This window comes from Pectinophora gossypiella, chromosome 24 (assembly GCF_024362695.1).
Source record: "Pectinophora gossypiella chromosome 24, ilPecGoss1.1, whole genome shotgun sequence".
In the NCBI taxonomy this organism is placed as follows: domain Eukaryota; kingdom Metazoa; phylum Arthropoda; class Insecta; order Lepidoptera; family Gelechiidae; genus Pectinophora; species Pectinophora gossypiella.
The window spans coordinates 5,471,665-5,487,619 of NC_065427.1; the positions used below are offsets into that span (position 1 = coordinate 5,471,665).

General features: G+C 39.2%; 1 protein-coding gene across 1 annotated transcript in view; it reads right to left on the reverse strand.

Annotated features, from left to right (window-relative positions):
• The window catches only part of LOC126377881 (dual specificity tyrosine-phosphorylation-regulated kinase 2), a 233,723-nt gene that overhangs the window by 8,015 nt on the left and 209,753 nt on the right, over positions 1-15,955 (reverse strand). Inside the window, exon 2 of the mRNA XM_050025932.1 lies at positions 424-580. Within this exon, the coding sequence (XP_049881889.1) occupies positions 424-580 (157 nt within the window). The remainder of the gene's footprint in view (positions 1-423; positions 581-15,955) is intronic.

The following is a 15,955-nucleotide window of genomic DNA, read 5'->3' on the forward strand; positions in this document are numbered from 1 at the left end:
CGTATACGTTATAATGGAAGGACGACATCGCACGGCACGCAGGATATGACTGGATGTCGATAGCCCAAGATCGCCGGAAGTGGAAAAACATGGAAGAGGTGTACGTCAAAAATTGGATATGAATTTAGACTGATGATGGGCGACGGTGACTCCTAAATATCTATCCCGGGTCGTTGTTGTGGGCACTGATGTGGCTGGCGAAACCGAACTTCGACTTGAAGGTCCGGTCACACACGGTTATAGGAGGATTTCGGCCGAGTCTGATATAAATAGATAGATACGTTATAATAAACGTGTAAGATTATGGAGAGTAGAACAGCCTATCGCGCGGTAAATCAAACATATGAAGGTGCATAAGAGCGTTCACAGCGGAAGCGTTACGCGTGTTTGATTGGTATGCTTTAGTAACGCGCTGTTTGTTACCTGTAAGCAGCTCCGCCAGTATGCATCCGAGTGACCACATGTCGATGGGCATCCCGTACCGAGCTCCCATCATCACCTCTGGTGCTCTGTAGAATCGAGACTGGATGTACGTGTACACGCGTTGGTGTTCGTAGCAAGAGCTGCCGAAGTCTATCACCTGGAAAGTCGAAAGAGTAATGGATTAGTGGATGGAAATGTGTGAAAACGAACTATAGATAATCTAACTATACTAATATATTACGTGAAACGGAAGGTCGGTCGTCATGTACCCATTGAGGGGACTATGTCAGAACTGTCTGAGTGCGTCAGGCGTTAAATTTTTGTTTCATGAACTGTATTCTAGTAAAATCGACATGTTTACGAATCAAAAATAATAATCTGCGATGAAAGTCCATTCCTTTAGCACGTTCAATGTTGCAAAGTATCAACAATCTTCAATCAGATGTTATTGCGTGTTTAAGAATAATATCAATAAATCATTAAAGAAAATCCGTTTCTAGAGTTTCAAGTTGAGGAGAATATTTATTGATTTTTATTAGGTATAGTATTAGCTTTCGCCCGCGACATCCTTCAGGACCCCGATACCGACCCCGCCGGCGTGGTCGACGATTTCCCTCAATCAGCGCTTATCGCTATCGACCCACTAGGGTCGATTAATTCTTTCAAATATTTTTCCTCTCAGACAACGCCCTGAGCCGAGGTTCGCGCCCAACTGGGCACCCGCAGGCCTGTTGTCTTAAATGTTGTACCAGATGAGAGCCTTCAGCGCTCCCCATTTGTCCGGCCAAGTAGTTAATGCCAACTGTTAATGCAACGTCAAAATAAAGCCCGCGACATCGATTGCGTAGTTTTCGGTTATTAAATATAAGCGTTATAGTGCGTGGTAATCATTTATAATCCAAACATGAATTCGAAAATAATTAAAGCCATACTGGGATTTGAACCTGTGACTTCATAGTGAGAGTCAAGCGTTCTTCCAACTGGGCCACAGTGTTGAAATTGATTTATTAATATGACGGAAGTATTATTTTGGGCTAAATGGAATGCTTTTCCGTTATTTTTCAGTGAAATATTGTTATGTATCAGTGTGCTGAGATAAGCGATTGAAATAGACAACACCTGTGCGGAAAGTTATTTAAATTTTAAGAAATTCTATGAAGTCAATGTCGAGTGAAAGGAATAGAAAACAAAAAGTTAAAAAGCCAAGTATCCATTACCGGTCAAAACATTTTGCGCACTGCTTTGTTTGAATAAGTGGTATCTCTTTTTCACTCTGGGTAACACTAATTTCTCTTTTTACATAACCTAAAAAAATAGTTTATGCACCTTTTAGGAAGACTTATACCACACACCGTACGATCACGAGTACTAATATGTACATACACTTTGAAACCATGTCACACTAACTTTTTTGACAAATTAAACCTTAAGTCTAATTAAATGTCAAATGTGATAGTGCGACAGTGTCATGTACCCACAATATCGGTTGCCTGTGTTGGATTTGAACCTGCGATGTCAAAGTGAGAGGCAAGCGTTCTACCAACTGGACTACTACGGCTCAAAAGTATGCTAATATCATAACACTCTAATTTGAAATCGATAACATAAACACTTATAGCGGGAAGAACACCGTATTACGGGTAAAGTACCAGAATACATTTAAGATGTATCATGGCTGTTCACACTTCATTTATATTCACATTTCATATATTTACAGTTACAGGAAACAATGCGTATCGTGTAATATTTATTGTTTGACTTTATTTTAGAATAAAAGACCTTGTATAAAGCTAAACTTTTGATCGTCTTCTTCTATCGTGTGGATTGTGAGGTGGAGTACCAACCTCATCAACCCTGGTGTCAGGGTTACTAATGAGCCGCCAAAGGCCTCTGAAATGGCTCATGTAACGACTGGGACCAACGGCTTAACGTGCCTTCCGAAGCACGGATCATCTTACTTTCGGACAATCTGGTGATCAGACAGTAATGTCCTAACCAAACTAGGGACCACAAAGTAATTTCTGTGATACGTCCCCACCGGGAATCAAACCCGGGACCTCCGGATCGTGAGCCCAACGCTCAACCACTGGACCACGGAGGTCGTTACTAACTTTTGATGAAATGGAATAATTAAAAATGATTAGGAAAACTAAATTCGGAAACGTAATAATAATTGTTCCCAGAAACCCTACTACCCTACTGGTTGTGTAGCCTGGAACCTGACAGAGGGCAGCAGTAACTGTCAGTACTATTCACAGGCGGAGGACAGGAGTCCTAGTACGGCTTTGAAATATACTACTCTGGGCGCCATCACACTCACGTCAGACAGAGTACTGCAGGGCTGAAGGCAAGAGGGAAACCACTGCCCTATTTATCCCTAAAATGCAGCATGGAGAATGCTACACCGATAAGAGCGTGGCTCTTAAATTAGTGATGTGAATAATAATTTTCATTAAAAAGTTCTCTTTGGCTACCTATAAATACAATACAATATACTTTATTGCATACAACATACAAAACAAGTATACATTTATTATTATAATGTAAAAAAAATAATGTAAGAAAAGAAACAGTTTTATAAAAACATGATTTTAATATTCGCGATGAAATACCTAAATAAAATTGTAAATAACCTGTAAACTATAATCATCTAATTAATAATAATTTATCCTAAGTGCCGTTTTCACTAACACAGTTGGATCGACCATTATAGACGGCGATACGGCTCACAACCTATCACATTGATCTAACAGAAAGCTTATGAGATGTGGGTACTTAGTTCATCTTACGATGGATGAACCTCTGGCTACCCCAATTGGGATATATTTATTTATAATTTCCATTTATCAATTACATGAACGCTGGGAAGTTTGAATAAATAAATCTGTTATTATTATAAAAAACTTGTTATGAATACAAAATGTACCTTTTTCTACTTATGCAATAGTCACGCTCTATTTGCGCTTTCAAAAGCAGTATCTGATCAATCATAGCTGCGTAAGCGCAGCGTAATGTCGATCGATATCTATCGTAACACTGTTGACGCATGTGCCCTGATGACCAACTTTCGGACAATCAGGTGATCAGCCTGTAATGTTCTGACCAAACTACGGATCACAAAGTGATTTTTGTGGTACGTTCCTACCGGGATTCGAACCCGGGACCTCCGGATTGTCAGCTCAATGCTCAAGCAGTGGAAACACAGAGCTAATACTTTAAACACGGCGACAAATCGAATGACTTCCTAATGAAATCAGATTCATTGTTGAACTGTTCCAAAATATTGTTGAAAAATTCAAAATAATTCCTCATATATCAAGGTTACATCTCCATAATGACTCACTCACTCACGAATCAGTGCCAAAACAAAACATTATGAATGAACGTTATTATCAAATTGTCGGTCAAAGACAAGTCCAATATTCATATTAAATAATACATTCAAAGAAATCGAGTTTTTGTCAAATATTTGCGAAGACAATCCATTGTGGGTTACTGTGACAATTGAGAAGCAAGGTCATGATTATAGAACTGTGTCTAAGTATATACGGGGTGTAAGTGACATCGTAACGAATACTGAGGGGGATGATTCAGACCATGATTCTGAGTTGATATCAAGTGGAATTTTCCGTCGCAAAATTCATGATTTTTTTTAGTTTTTTTAAATTATTTTCAATTCTATACTTTTGCGATGAAAAATTCCACTTGATATTAACTCAGAATAATTAGCTGTTTCATCCCCCTCAGTATTCGTTACGATGTCACTTACACCCCGCACAAGTACATACTGTACCCATACAAGTAGGTATGGGTGTTAGTGACACCGTAACAAATACTGAGTGGAATGATTCAGACCATGATTCTGAGTTGATATCAAGTGGAATTTTCTGTCGGAAAATTCATGAAAATTTTTGTTTTTCTTTTTATTATTTTCTGTTCCATACTTTTGCGACGGAAAATTCTACTTCATATCATCTCAGAATCATGGTCTCAATCATCCCTCAAAGTTTTCGTTACGACGTCACTAACACCCTGTATAGTAGTAGAGGTTGCAGTGATTATGTTTGCCAACTATCTCGACTTATTGCGATACAGTTGTATGTTTAATAGGCAGCTTAATTTTTTACCTACTTAGTCAACTTTGACGTTATACTCGAAAGTATACTTACATATAGGTCTCATAGCTTCATCTAACCACTACATACTTACTTAATTAAATAAGAGCCGGTACCGCCAGCTTAAAAAATAAGATGATTCCGTGCTTCGGAGTGCTAAGTCGTTGGTCCCAAAAACACCTCCACCAACTCGCAGTGGAGCAGCGCGGCGGAGTATGCTCTATACCTCCTCCGAATTGAGGGGAGGGCTGTGCCTAGCAGTAGGACGTATATAGGCTATTTATGTTATATTATGTACTACGTATAGAACGGAAACTCTCCGCTCCTCACCAGCGGCTGAGCTAGGATTACCTCACCCCTCCCCTCAGTCTTACTTTAGTCTTCAATCTTAAGGGCGCCAGACGTCACACACACAGATGCGCGTGTACGATAACGTCAATGTGTGGTTGTCTGTGTAAAACGAGTTTGTTTGTATGAAGTGTCCGGTGTATGACACTTTGACCGCTATATAAAAAGAACACCATATGACACATATAGAGGTAGTTATAGAACGATAACTTTAATACATTACAGTCATACATTTTAAACGCATTAAATTCAAATTTACTGCGGAAATATTTACGATATGACTCACAAGTCCATTGCCCTAATATAACCCGACCAATATCGATATCACTTTATTTCCTTAAAAGCATTGCAAGTGGAAATAACACCGCAATTTGGTCGAGCTACATCGTTTACTCCTTGTAGAAAGTGTATTGAATATACATACACAGATAAATTCACTCCCTTGATACTTAACGGGGTGAGCACAGCTATAGGTAAGTAAACAAAAACATGCGAAAAAGCTATATTTGTACGTACAGTCATGAGCAATATCATGTACCCACTTTAGAACCCTGTCGCACTATCATATTTGACATTTAATGAGGCTTACGATTTAAATTGTCAAAAAAGTTAATGTGACATGGTTTTAAAATGTATATATATTAGTACTTGTGACCGTACAACTGCCAGTTATTGACTAGTCCCTGATTTCGAATGGCCGTACTTATTACATTAAAACATTTAAAACATAAACTTAAACTCATAAAAAAATATCCTATCACGCACGCCTTCCAAAACTCAGGGACTACATAAGCTTGACATATGGAAACTATATATCATCATTCAAAAAAGAGCAGTTCGCGCTATTTATAAGCTGCGTTGTCGGGACTCTTTGAGGGAGCTGTTTAAAGAAATAAATATACTGACGGTCGCAAGTCAATATATATATGAAAACATTATGTATGTACGTAAAAACTTATCTCTCCTTCCGAGAAACTGTGAAAGGCAATACTTACAATACAAGAAATAAACATAAAATTGCTATTCAAAATTCTAGATTAAGTAAATTAAATTCATCTTTTTTGGGGTTATGTATACGTGTTTACAATAAAATACCAGATAATATTTTAAATTTGTCAGAAAATAAATTTAAAGCTCACGTGAAGCTTACTTTATGTAAAAAAGCTTATTATAAGATTAATGACTACCTAAATGATAAAAATGTCTGGTATTGAATGTGTTCCTCTAGTTATTAAATAACTTGTAATGTATATCCTCATTGGTTTTTAAAAGATGTGTTGCTGTTGCAGTTTCTTGTCATTTCTTCTCCTCAGCCATAACACCTTGCGAAATGACGTAAATTCAAAAATGTTACATTGACCTTCAACAAGTTTATCCATGATAATTACGTTGAATAAATGATTCTGATTTCTGATTTATACATAACACTACGTAAGTTCACGACTATAACCCAAATGGGATAGTACATCCATCGCAAGATGAACTGAGTTCCCACACCTCACCGAGCTTTCTGTTAGACCAACGTGATAGGTGGTGAGCCGTATCGCCGTCTACAATAGTCGAGCCAACTTAGTGAAAACTGCACTTGAGATAAATTTAATTATTACATGTATCGACCCCGCGGCCGCAAACTCTACAATGACTGACCCACTTGCGTTAGAGATTAATATCTCATTGGTGCAAGTCTGGCAAACGACATACCTACAAATAAAAATCCCAAATTGGGGATGTCCTTAGAAAAGGTACGATCTACTATGTTATGTATTACTTTCATATTTATCATATTAGTGTGGATTTTCCGATTAAGAGTCTTGTGAAATGGGATTGGAACTACTAACCGGCGTATGTCGACTAAGGATCGATGATGGGTGTATTAAAGAGGTACAAATTGATAGTCAAATGTGTAAACAGATTTGAAATTCGTCGATACATGTAATAATTAAATATATCTCAAGTGCAGTTTTCACTAACACAGTTGGCTCGACCATTATAGACGGCTATACGGCTCACCGCCTATCACGTTGGTCTAACAGAAAGCTCGGTGAGGTGTGGGTACTTTGTTCAGCTTGTTGGATGTACCTCTGACTACCCCAATTGGGATGTAGTCGTGACATCGTGAGCTTACGTTTTGTTATGTATATCGTGTCCATAACTCAGGCCTATGGAGTCCCGGACTTTTGGAAGGCGTGCGTGATAAAAACGTTGAATACATTTTATGCTGTAACTAGTAAATGCAACGTGTTACGACATCAGTCCTTCAGTATCATCTTACTCGGTTTAGAGTTGAAATCATCAAGCTAGTCATCTTTGGGCCCTTGCCAGTAATTCGAGGAACTGTCCGTATTTTTTTTTATTATACTTCCCTTTTTTATTTTAATTTAGAGGACAATTTTCTACGAAACTCTTGACGGGTCATTGGCATGACACCATAATGTCGGTTTGAGGAAACGCGTGTCATCGTAGTGGTCAGGTTAGAGCGATGGACTTATAAATCGGGTGATAAGTGCGTAGTACATAAAAGTTTGATATCTGAACCCGCAAACTTTCCACCCGTGATTTCAGTTACCGTGCGTGTAACGTGACATGAGCTTACGACTATATTCCACTTGGTCTATCTATCAGAGGCCTCCTTGGTCCAGTGGTTGACCGTTGGGCTCACGATCCGGAGGCCCCGGGTTCGAATCCCGGTGGGGACATATCACAAAAATCTCTTTGTGATCCCTAGTTTGGTTAGAACATTACAGGCTGGTCACCTGATTGTCCGAAAGTAAGATGATCCGTGCTTCGGAAGGCACGTTAAGCCGTTGGTCCCGGTTACTGCTGTAAGTATGTAGTCGTTACATGAGCCATGTCAGAGGTCTTTGGCGGCTCAGTAATAACCCTGACACCAGGGTTGATAAGGTTGGTATTCCACCTCACAACGCACACGATAAGAAGAAGAAGATCAGAGGGCAAGCCCACGGAAGAAAGAGGTTGGAACGCCCCTTACACGTATATACATCAACTTTGCACTCCACTCGTCCGCAAACTTTACGACACACGGTGCTTCGCCATCATCATCTACCTAGCATTATCCCCTTTTTTACAGGGTCCGCTTACCTAACCTGGAGATTTGACAGCTCCGGTTTTTTTACAGATACGTAAGAATTGAGCAAGAGAAGTATGGAATTCCATAGTTTCTGCGTAACCGTGTGAGTTAATGTCATCATCATCATCAATTTAAGAGCCACGCTCTTGTCGGTGCAGCATTTTCCATGCTATTTTTTTTGTGAGCTTATGTATGTATGTAATAAAAAATAATTCTAAATAGTATTGGCCAGAATTCGAATCACAGAGCGCCAGACTTGACCATTATAGACGGCGATACGGCTCACCTATCACGTTGGTCTAACAGAAAGTTCTGTCTCTTCTATAGTGTAGGTTGTTAGGTGGATGACAACCTCATCAACGCGTACCGTAGAAGGCTCGGTGAGATTTGTGTACTTATATACCTAGTCATGAGCTTATGTTATGGTATTTTTTATAGCATTAGTCAATTAGAGGCAAAAGTGATCAAGAAACACTTGACATTAAAACAACAACTTCAAGTTATAATTACAAAGTAAAACAGAAATGATTAATGATTTCTTGCCATTGTTGTCCGTCGAAACGGAAGCGCAAACGGTTTATGTTTGCGTTTAATTAATTCAACAGTTTGCTTATTAATTTCGGGGCTAACGCAAACCACTGTATTCTACCTCTAAGGAATTGAATTGCTACGGTGTGTAAATCTGACTGTTTACCGAGTTCAATAATTAACTCCTTTACATAAACGATGGTATGCTTAGGGTAAATGTGGGATAGACGCCTCAGTGAGATAGTTGCCTCAGTAAACACATAGCGACATGTATAAACATTAGACCCGTTGTGTTTTTTTTTTAACGTAACCCTACCCCCGCCCGTCCTTAAGTCAGTGCCACGCACTTAGCTGGAAAGGACGTGTCGCGAATTGTGAGACAATGAACATTTTTTGCGGTAATTAATTCGTGAATTTGGTTCGTCTGAAATATTGATAAGCTCGCAACTTTTGATTTTATGAGGTAAGTGTCTATATTTTTGTTTTATTTAAGTGTAGATGTCTTAAATAAAAGATTTTGTTTATTATTTACGTATGTTTTTTCATTGAAGTAAACAATATTTTGCGCGGAGTCTATCCCCTCAAAAAAGGATAGATGCCTAGTTTTATGTGAGTATAGATGCCCTTTGAGGCATTATTTATCCCCTATTAAACTTTAATAGACTTTTTATATTTTAGATATGCCTCGCAAGTACGTGCAAGTAGGGGCAAGCCCTCGGGGCGAATGGACGGAAGATGCCCTAAGAGAAGCTTTGGAAGAAATGAGGCAGAATAAGCACGGCTTGAATGAAATATCTCGTCGATATGGAATTCCTGCCAGGACCCTGAAAAGACGTTTCCTGAAACAAGATACTAAGATATTTACTTTAGGTACTTTGTCAATTAAATCATAATAAATAAATCTAAGATAATCTTTAATTATATGCATAGGGCATCTATCCCACAAGCCAAATCATTATTATGGCATCTAACCCACACTTTAGGCATCTATCCCCGATTATAATACCTTTTTATTTCTTTTGTACAAAAAAAAATACAACTATTAATGTTAAAATACTTTAATTATTTATTTCATTAATAAGTACACAACACATCATAATCATTTAATTTTTATGAAAACTCATATTCTATCATTTATTTGCCTATTTCAAAAAGTGCGGCAACTATCCCACATTTACCCTATTTAAAAGGACTCAAAACTGAAATCGCGAAAACTATTTCTTTGTATTTCAACATTTTTTTTATTTGATTGTTTAAAAAAAACCGGCCAAAGTGTTCCGTGGCTATGTAAACAACAGTAGGTACACACGATTCATATTGCCTATATATTGCCATTATTCATATCGAGCAAAATAGGGCAAAAAATCGCGTTTGTTGTATGGGACCCCCACTTCTTAACATAACATAACATAACAAATACTTCTTATTTATTTTTCTTCTTCTTCTATCGTATGGATTGTGTGGTGGATTACCAACCTCAGCTACCCCGGTGTCAGGGTTATTATTGAGCCGCCAAAGACCCCTGACATGGCTCGTGTAACGATTACTCACTTACATCAGTAAGTAGTAACCGGGACCAACGGCTTAACGTGCCTTCCGAACCACGGATCATCTTACTTTCGGACTTCCAGGTGATCAGCATGTAATGTTCTAACCAAACTAGGGATCACAAAGTGATTTTTGTGATATGTCCCCACCGAGATTCGAACCCGGGACCTCTGGATCATGAGCTCGACGCTCAAACACTGGACCACAGAGGCCGTTAAAGCCACACTTAAATATTTATTTTATTTTGTTTCTATTATTTATTATAGGGGCAACAGAAATATTGTAATATGTGAAAATTTCAACTGTCTACCTAACGCGGTTCTTGATATACAGAATGGTGACAAACGGACGGACGGACAGTCCCGTTTTGCTGATAGGGTCCCGTTTTTATCCTTTGAGTAAGGAACCCTAAAAAAGTAATCTAATAAAAATGTCTGGTTAACCTGACGAAATTCAAAAGAACATTTTAAATAGGTAGACATTTAAAAAAAAAGATGTATTATGCAGTAGATATATTCAAAACTTGGCAAAACCTGTCCGGACATCAGCACTCTCTCGCTCCGGACATTGATTTTACACTAATTAATTGCCTACTCACATCTTCACTTCATTGTTTACCAATATTTACCTATATCTGCCAAGGGGATTCGGGAATTGTACAATTTTTGGCAATACATCGAGTGAAAAAAAACATTGGCGCCTAAGGCGAACGCGTACTTATAAATGCGCCGCAGGCGCCGCACGCGCCCGAGGCATCGAATTTTGCGGGAAAATGCGAGTCATGCGGAGCTATTTTTTTTTTACGTTACACATTGTAGATTTGCCGCAGATGGTATTAACTAGTTGGCCGGATTGTGCAGCGCGGATAGGTGCGCGATGATGCATACGATTTCATACAAAGATTTACAAAATGCGACGAATTCGGCGCGTGCGGCGCATCTACGTGCGCGTTCACCATTAGACAAATGTACGTCAAAGTAATTAGTAAGGTGGCAACCGTCGTTCTAGGAACAATCAGTTCTTGCTAGTTCACTCAGCTAATTGCGCAAAACCAGTTTCTTTTTCTTCGTTTACGTCCGACCAGTTTTTATCTTTCTTCGAAGAACTTCAAGAAACTGTGCCTGTTAGCGCCAAGCTTTCTTTTTTTGTTATTTTTCTATTTACTTTTTAAATGTAGTGAGTGAAATGTAGTAGGTAAATAACAAAAAGTAAGTTACAGTACAACAATTAGTACAACTAAGGAGCTCGGTGGCGCAGCGGTTAACGCGCTCGGTCTGCGATTGTTGAAGTAAAGCAATTTTCGCAAAGGCCGGTCATAGGATGGGTGACCACAAAAAAAATTTCATCTCGAGCTCCTCCGTGTTTTCGGAAGGCACGTTAAGCCGTTGGTCCCGGCTGCATTAGCAGTCGTTAATAACCATCAATCCGCACTGGGCCCGCGTGATGGTTTAAGGCCCGATCTCCCTATCCATCCATAGGAAAGGCCCGTGCCCCAGCAGTGGGGACGTTAATGGGCCGATGATGATGATGATGAGTACAACTGTATCATCTAGATCCTTACTTCTATTACCTCTTCTACTTCTAACCAAGTCAATGAATATTTATTTATATCATATTTTATTTAAACAAATCTTAAACAATTCATCGATTTTATAAATCGACAACACTAATTTAACTCAATGAATGGAATATGAACCTTATAACATAACTAAACATCCTATATACGTCCCACTGCTGGGCACAGTCCTCCCCTCAATCAACCGGAGGTAATATTTTATAGAAAAATCTTTGAATCGTTCCTAGCGTAGTACTCAGCGCTGAATCTAGCCGTGTTATGTTTGCATTTGCATTCGTCAAAACTGCGCGTGCGTCTGACAACACACTATTAACTTGTGTCACGTGCATATTTACGGGTACACAATGCTTTTGTTTATATCTGAGCAGTGAAGTAGGTCGTTAAAATCTTTTCTTTTTATTTGCATCAAATGTGGTACATAAAGGTTTTAAATAAAATACAGCAAGTCTGGAATGCAAAAAATGATGTCGGATTTTTGATCAATATAAAACATAATAAAAAAATCCACTTTAAAATACAATTACAATATTCGCATATTGCAAGTTAAAATAAAATTCGTACAACACACGCATTGTACAGACACCAAAAATAAATCATAATTCATTAATGTTTACGAACATTAGTAATATTTGAGACATACTCGTTCGTGGACATACCCTAAAGCAGTGGTTTTCAAAGAAGTCTGGACTACGACTTATCCCCGAGGCCACGGTCGCTATGCAAAGTCGGGACCAACTTCTTGAAGATTGAATCGTTACCAATATGAATAAAGGACTTTTAAATAACAAACGATGGCTCGGTCGGTTGGTGTGTCGTTTTACCAGTGGGTCGCAACTCACAGTTTGGGAAACCCTGGACTAAAGAATAATACTACGTATAGGACGGTAACTCTCCGCCCCGCACCAATTCGTATCGGGCGCCGAGCTAAATTTACCTCACCCCCTCTGGGTCTTACTTTAGTCTTACATGGACGTAAGCCGCTAAGGAGTAAGGGAGAGCGGATATTGGCACTAACGACTTAAAGACAGCTTGCAAAAGATATGATGACATAGGAACAATGTGGTCATAGATGCTGAAAAAAAAATATATAAAAAATATATTATCATCATCTGGCATTATCCCGTTTTTCACAGGGTTCGCTTACCTAACCTGAAGCTTTGACAGGTCTGGTTTTTTACAGAAGCTACTGCCTGTCTGACCTTCCAAACCGCGAAGGGAAAACCAGCCCAATACAGGTTAGGTCACATACCTCCGTAAATGCATTTTCGGGAATGTGGGGAATATTAAAAATACACTTCTCATCAAAAAAATCGAAACACTTCCGTTTTCATTGTTTCTGTCCGAATTTAACACAAAAAAGAATTCATACGATGAAAAAAAATACATAAATGTATAGCTGGCAGTTTGGCCATTACAGTAATAAGCGAAAATTCTAAATTCAAAATTAGAATTTCATTTGTTTATCTTATAAACGAAATGAATCACTGTTTTGAGACAAATGTGTGTTTAGGGTTGGAGTACATTTAGCGTTTAAAAACTAAAAATTGGCGCCTATCCTTAAACTTTTTGTTTTTTATTTCAATACTGTGACTTTGGGACGTCTGAAAAAAGGTTTTTTTTCTAAAACGTATGGATACTTCGCCCACAGAAGCCGCCCAAGTTGTGGCATTGCTGGATTCTGGCCTTAGTCAGCGTGTTGTGGCTGCAAGACTGCATCTAAGCCTGTCATCTGTTCATAGAGTCTATAAACGTTATCAGGAGACTGGTTTGTTCACGCGCCGTTCAGGATCTGGCAGGAATCGGGTCACTTCTGAGCGAGATGATCGATTTATTGTAACAACTTCTTTAAGAAATCGACGCCTTAACGCTTTTCAACTGCAGCAGCGGCTTCGTGTTGTACGAAGGGTGGCTGTAAGTGACTCTACAATTAGAAGAAGGTTGAAGGATCGTGGACTGGTACCGCATAAGCCAGCAAATGGGCCGAAATTAACTGCAGACCATCGAAGAGCGCGCCTTAACTTTGCACGTGAGCACCTAAATTGGTCATACCTACAGTGGAGCAAAGTTCTCTTTTCTGATGAGTGTAAAATTATGCTGTATGGTAACGACGGAAGGAACAAGGTCTACAGAAGAGACGGAGAACGCTATGCACAATGCTGCATTGAAGAAAAGGTCAGCTATGGTGGCGGTTCGTGGACGGTTTGGGGAGGAATCAGCGCCGACGGTAAGACAGAGCTTGCTTTCGTGTCTGGGCCACGTCTGCCTGCACTAAACTGTCATCGGTACGTCGAAGAGTGTCTCGAGCCTCATGTGATGCCCTATGCACATTTTATTGGCAACGGCTTCATATTCATGCACGACAATGCTAGGGCTCACACCGCGGGCGTCGTACGAGATTATCTTAACGAAGTCGATATCTCTATTATGGAATGGCCAGCAAGAAGCCCGGACATGAATCCCATTGAACATCTGTGGGATGAATTAAAGAGACGAATTCGAGCAAGAGATCCTGCCCCAGAAACACTTAGCAAGCTGCAAGATGCAATCCAAGAGGAATGGGACAATATACCACAGCATGTGATCGTGACTCTCATCCGATCGATGAAGAACCGTATGGAAGCAGTAATTAGAGCTCGGGGAGGGAATACAAGTTATTAAATAAACGTTTTTTAGCTTTTTTTTCATTTACGTGTGTTGTTTTATCCATTTCCTTTATACTCCATACGGAATAAAAATGACTCATTTAACAAAATACGAAACCTATGAAAAGTTCATTTAAATTTAGAATATTAACATTAAGATTTGATAAGCTCATATTACTCACTATTAAACGACATTTAACATTTATTCCTAAATGTACACATTTTTCTGATAATCCTGACAAAACGTAAACTTGCAAGGTGTTTCGATTTTTTTGATGAGAAGTGTATATATCTTTGGCTACTTTTATAGCATTAACAAATTCAAATAAAAATACGTAAGAATTTGTTGTTTTTTTTTTGAGAACCTACTTAACTGCTAGTATAAGTAATGTTTACAAGGTAACGCGTGCCCATAGGACACGAGACGTGTGACGTCATACGGTGTTTGACAACAAACACAAGATTGCAGTGGACTGATTTGTGAGCAGACCTGAAGATGGAAATAGTTCCACTATCGAAAAGTCATCGTGGAATTGTAAGTGGGTTTCTTAGGAATGTTTTACCTATGAACCGTATCAAAAGAACACCCATTTGTCCGGTCAAGTAGTCGATGCTTTTCAAGGCACATCTAAAATAAGTCACATCGAAAAATAAATCCAATCACTACTCTGGCGCCATTCGCGTCAGACAGAGTACTGCGGGGCGGTAGGCAAGAGGGAAACCATTGCCGTATTTTTCCCTAAACAAGTAGCTTGGAAAATGCTGCACCAACAAGAGCGTGGCTCTTAAATTGATGATGATGATGATGATGAAAAATAAATAACAACCGGACAGTCAAGACGCTTCTAATGGCATCTCATTTGTTAATTTCTGACAAGTGGTTTTAGAAGTTAAGTGGAAACAGACGTAAAATACATAGCGGTCAAACACATAACCTTCCTTTTTGCTTCGCCGCAATCGGGAAAGAGGAAAATCTGGGAATGTTTTCAACACTAGCGCTCGCGGCGACATGAGCACAAATTACTACCAGTTCGTAATTTTTTTTGCAGACACAAAAATTACAAGAGGAAGGGCTAAGCGTACATACATTCCGCGATTCAGATCCAGGATGTTTACAAGGCCAGATCAAGAGTACTCATAATCAGCGAGCATGCATGAAGTCTTTGATAAGAGTGGAAGAACACAGACAAAGGGTAGCTTGTCTGTCGGTTTTTTATAGGACATACTTCGGTAAGTGTGCGCAGGAACTTCACGAGTTCCACCCATCCCATTCCATCTATGGACAACTAGAGGTCGGCAGACATTTCATCCTTATGTTGTGGATATACCACCAATCCGCACTGAACGCTTTGCCTGGAACAGCAAAGGAGTGGAACTGTCTACCGTCCTTTGTTTTTCCAACTCGTTATAATCTGAGAGTCTTCAAGGCTAGAGTGAATAGGCATTTGCTAGGTAAACGTGATCCACCTTAGACCATAACGTCACTTACCATCAGGTGAGATCACAATCTCGAACGCTTGAAATAGTTCCTGTCGCGTGCGACGTGTTTGCCGTGCAATGCAGATCCCACACGATATTAAATGGGCCGTGATCATTTTGCAAGTATTTCCAGAGCATGTTTTCTCAACAGGATTTCCCTAAGGGGTTTCCTTCGAATAGTTAATAGTAAATCTACGTGAACAGCGAA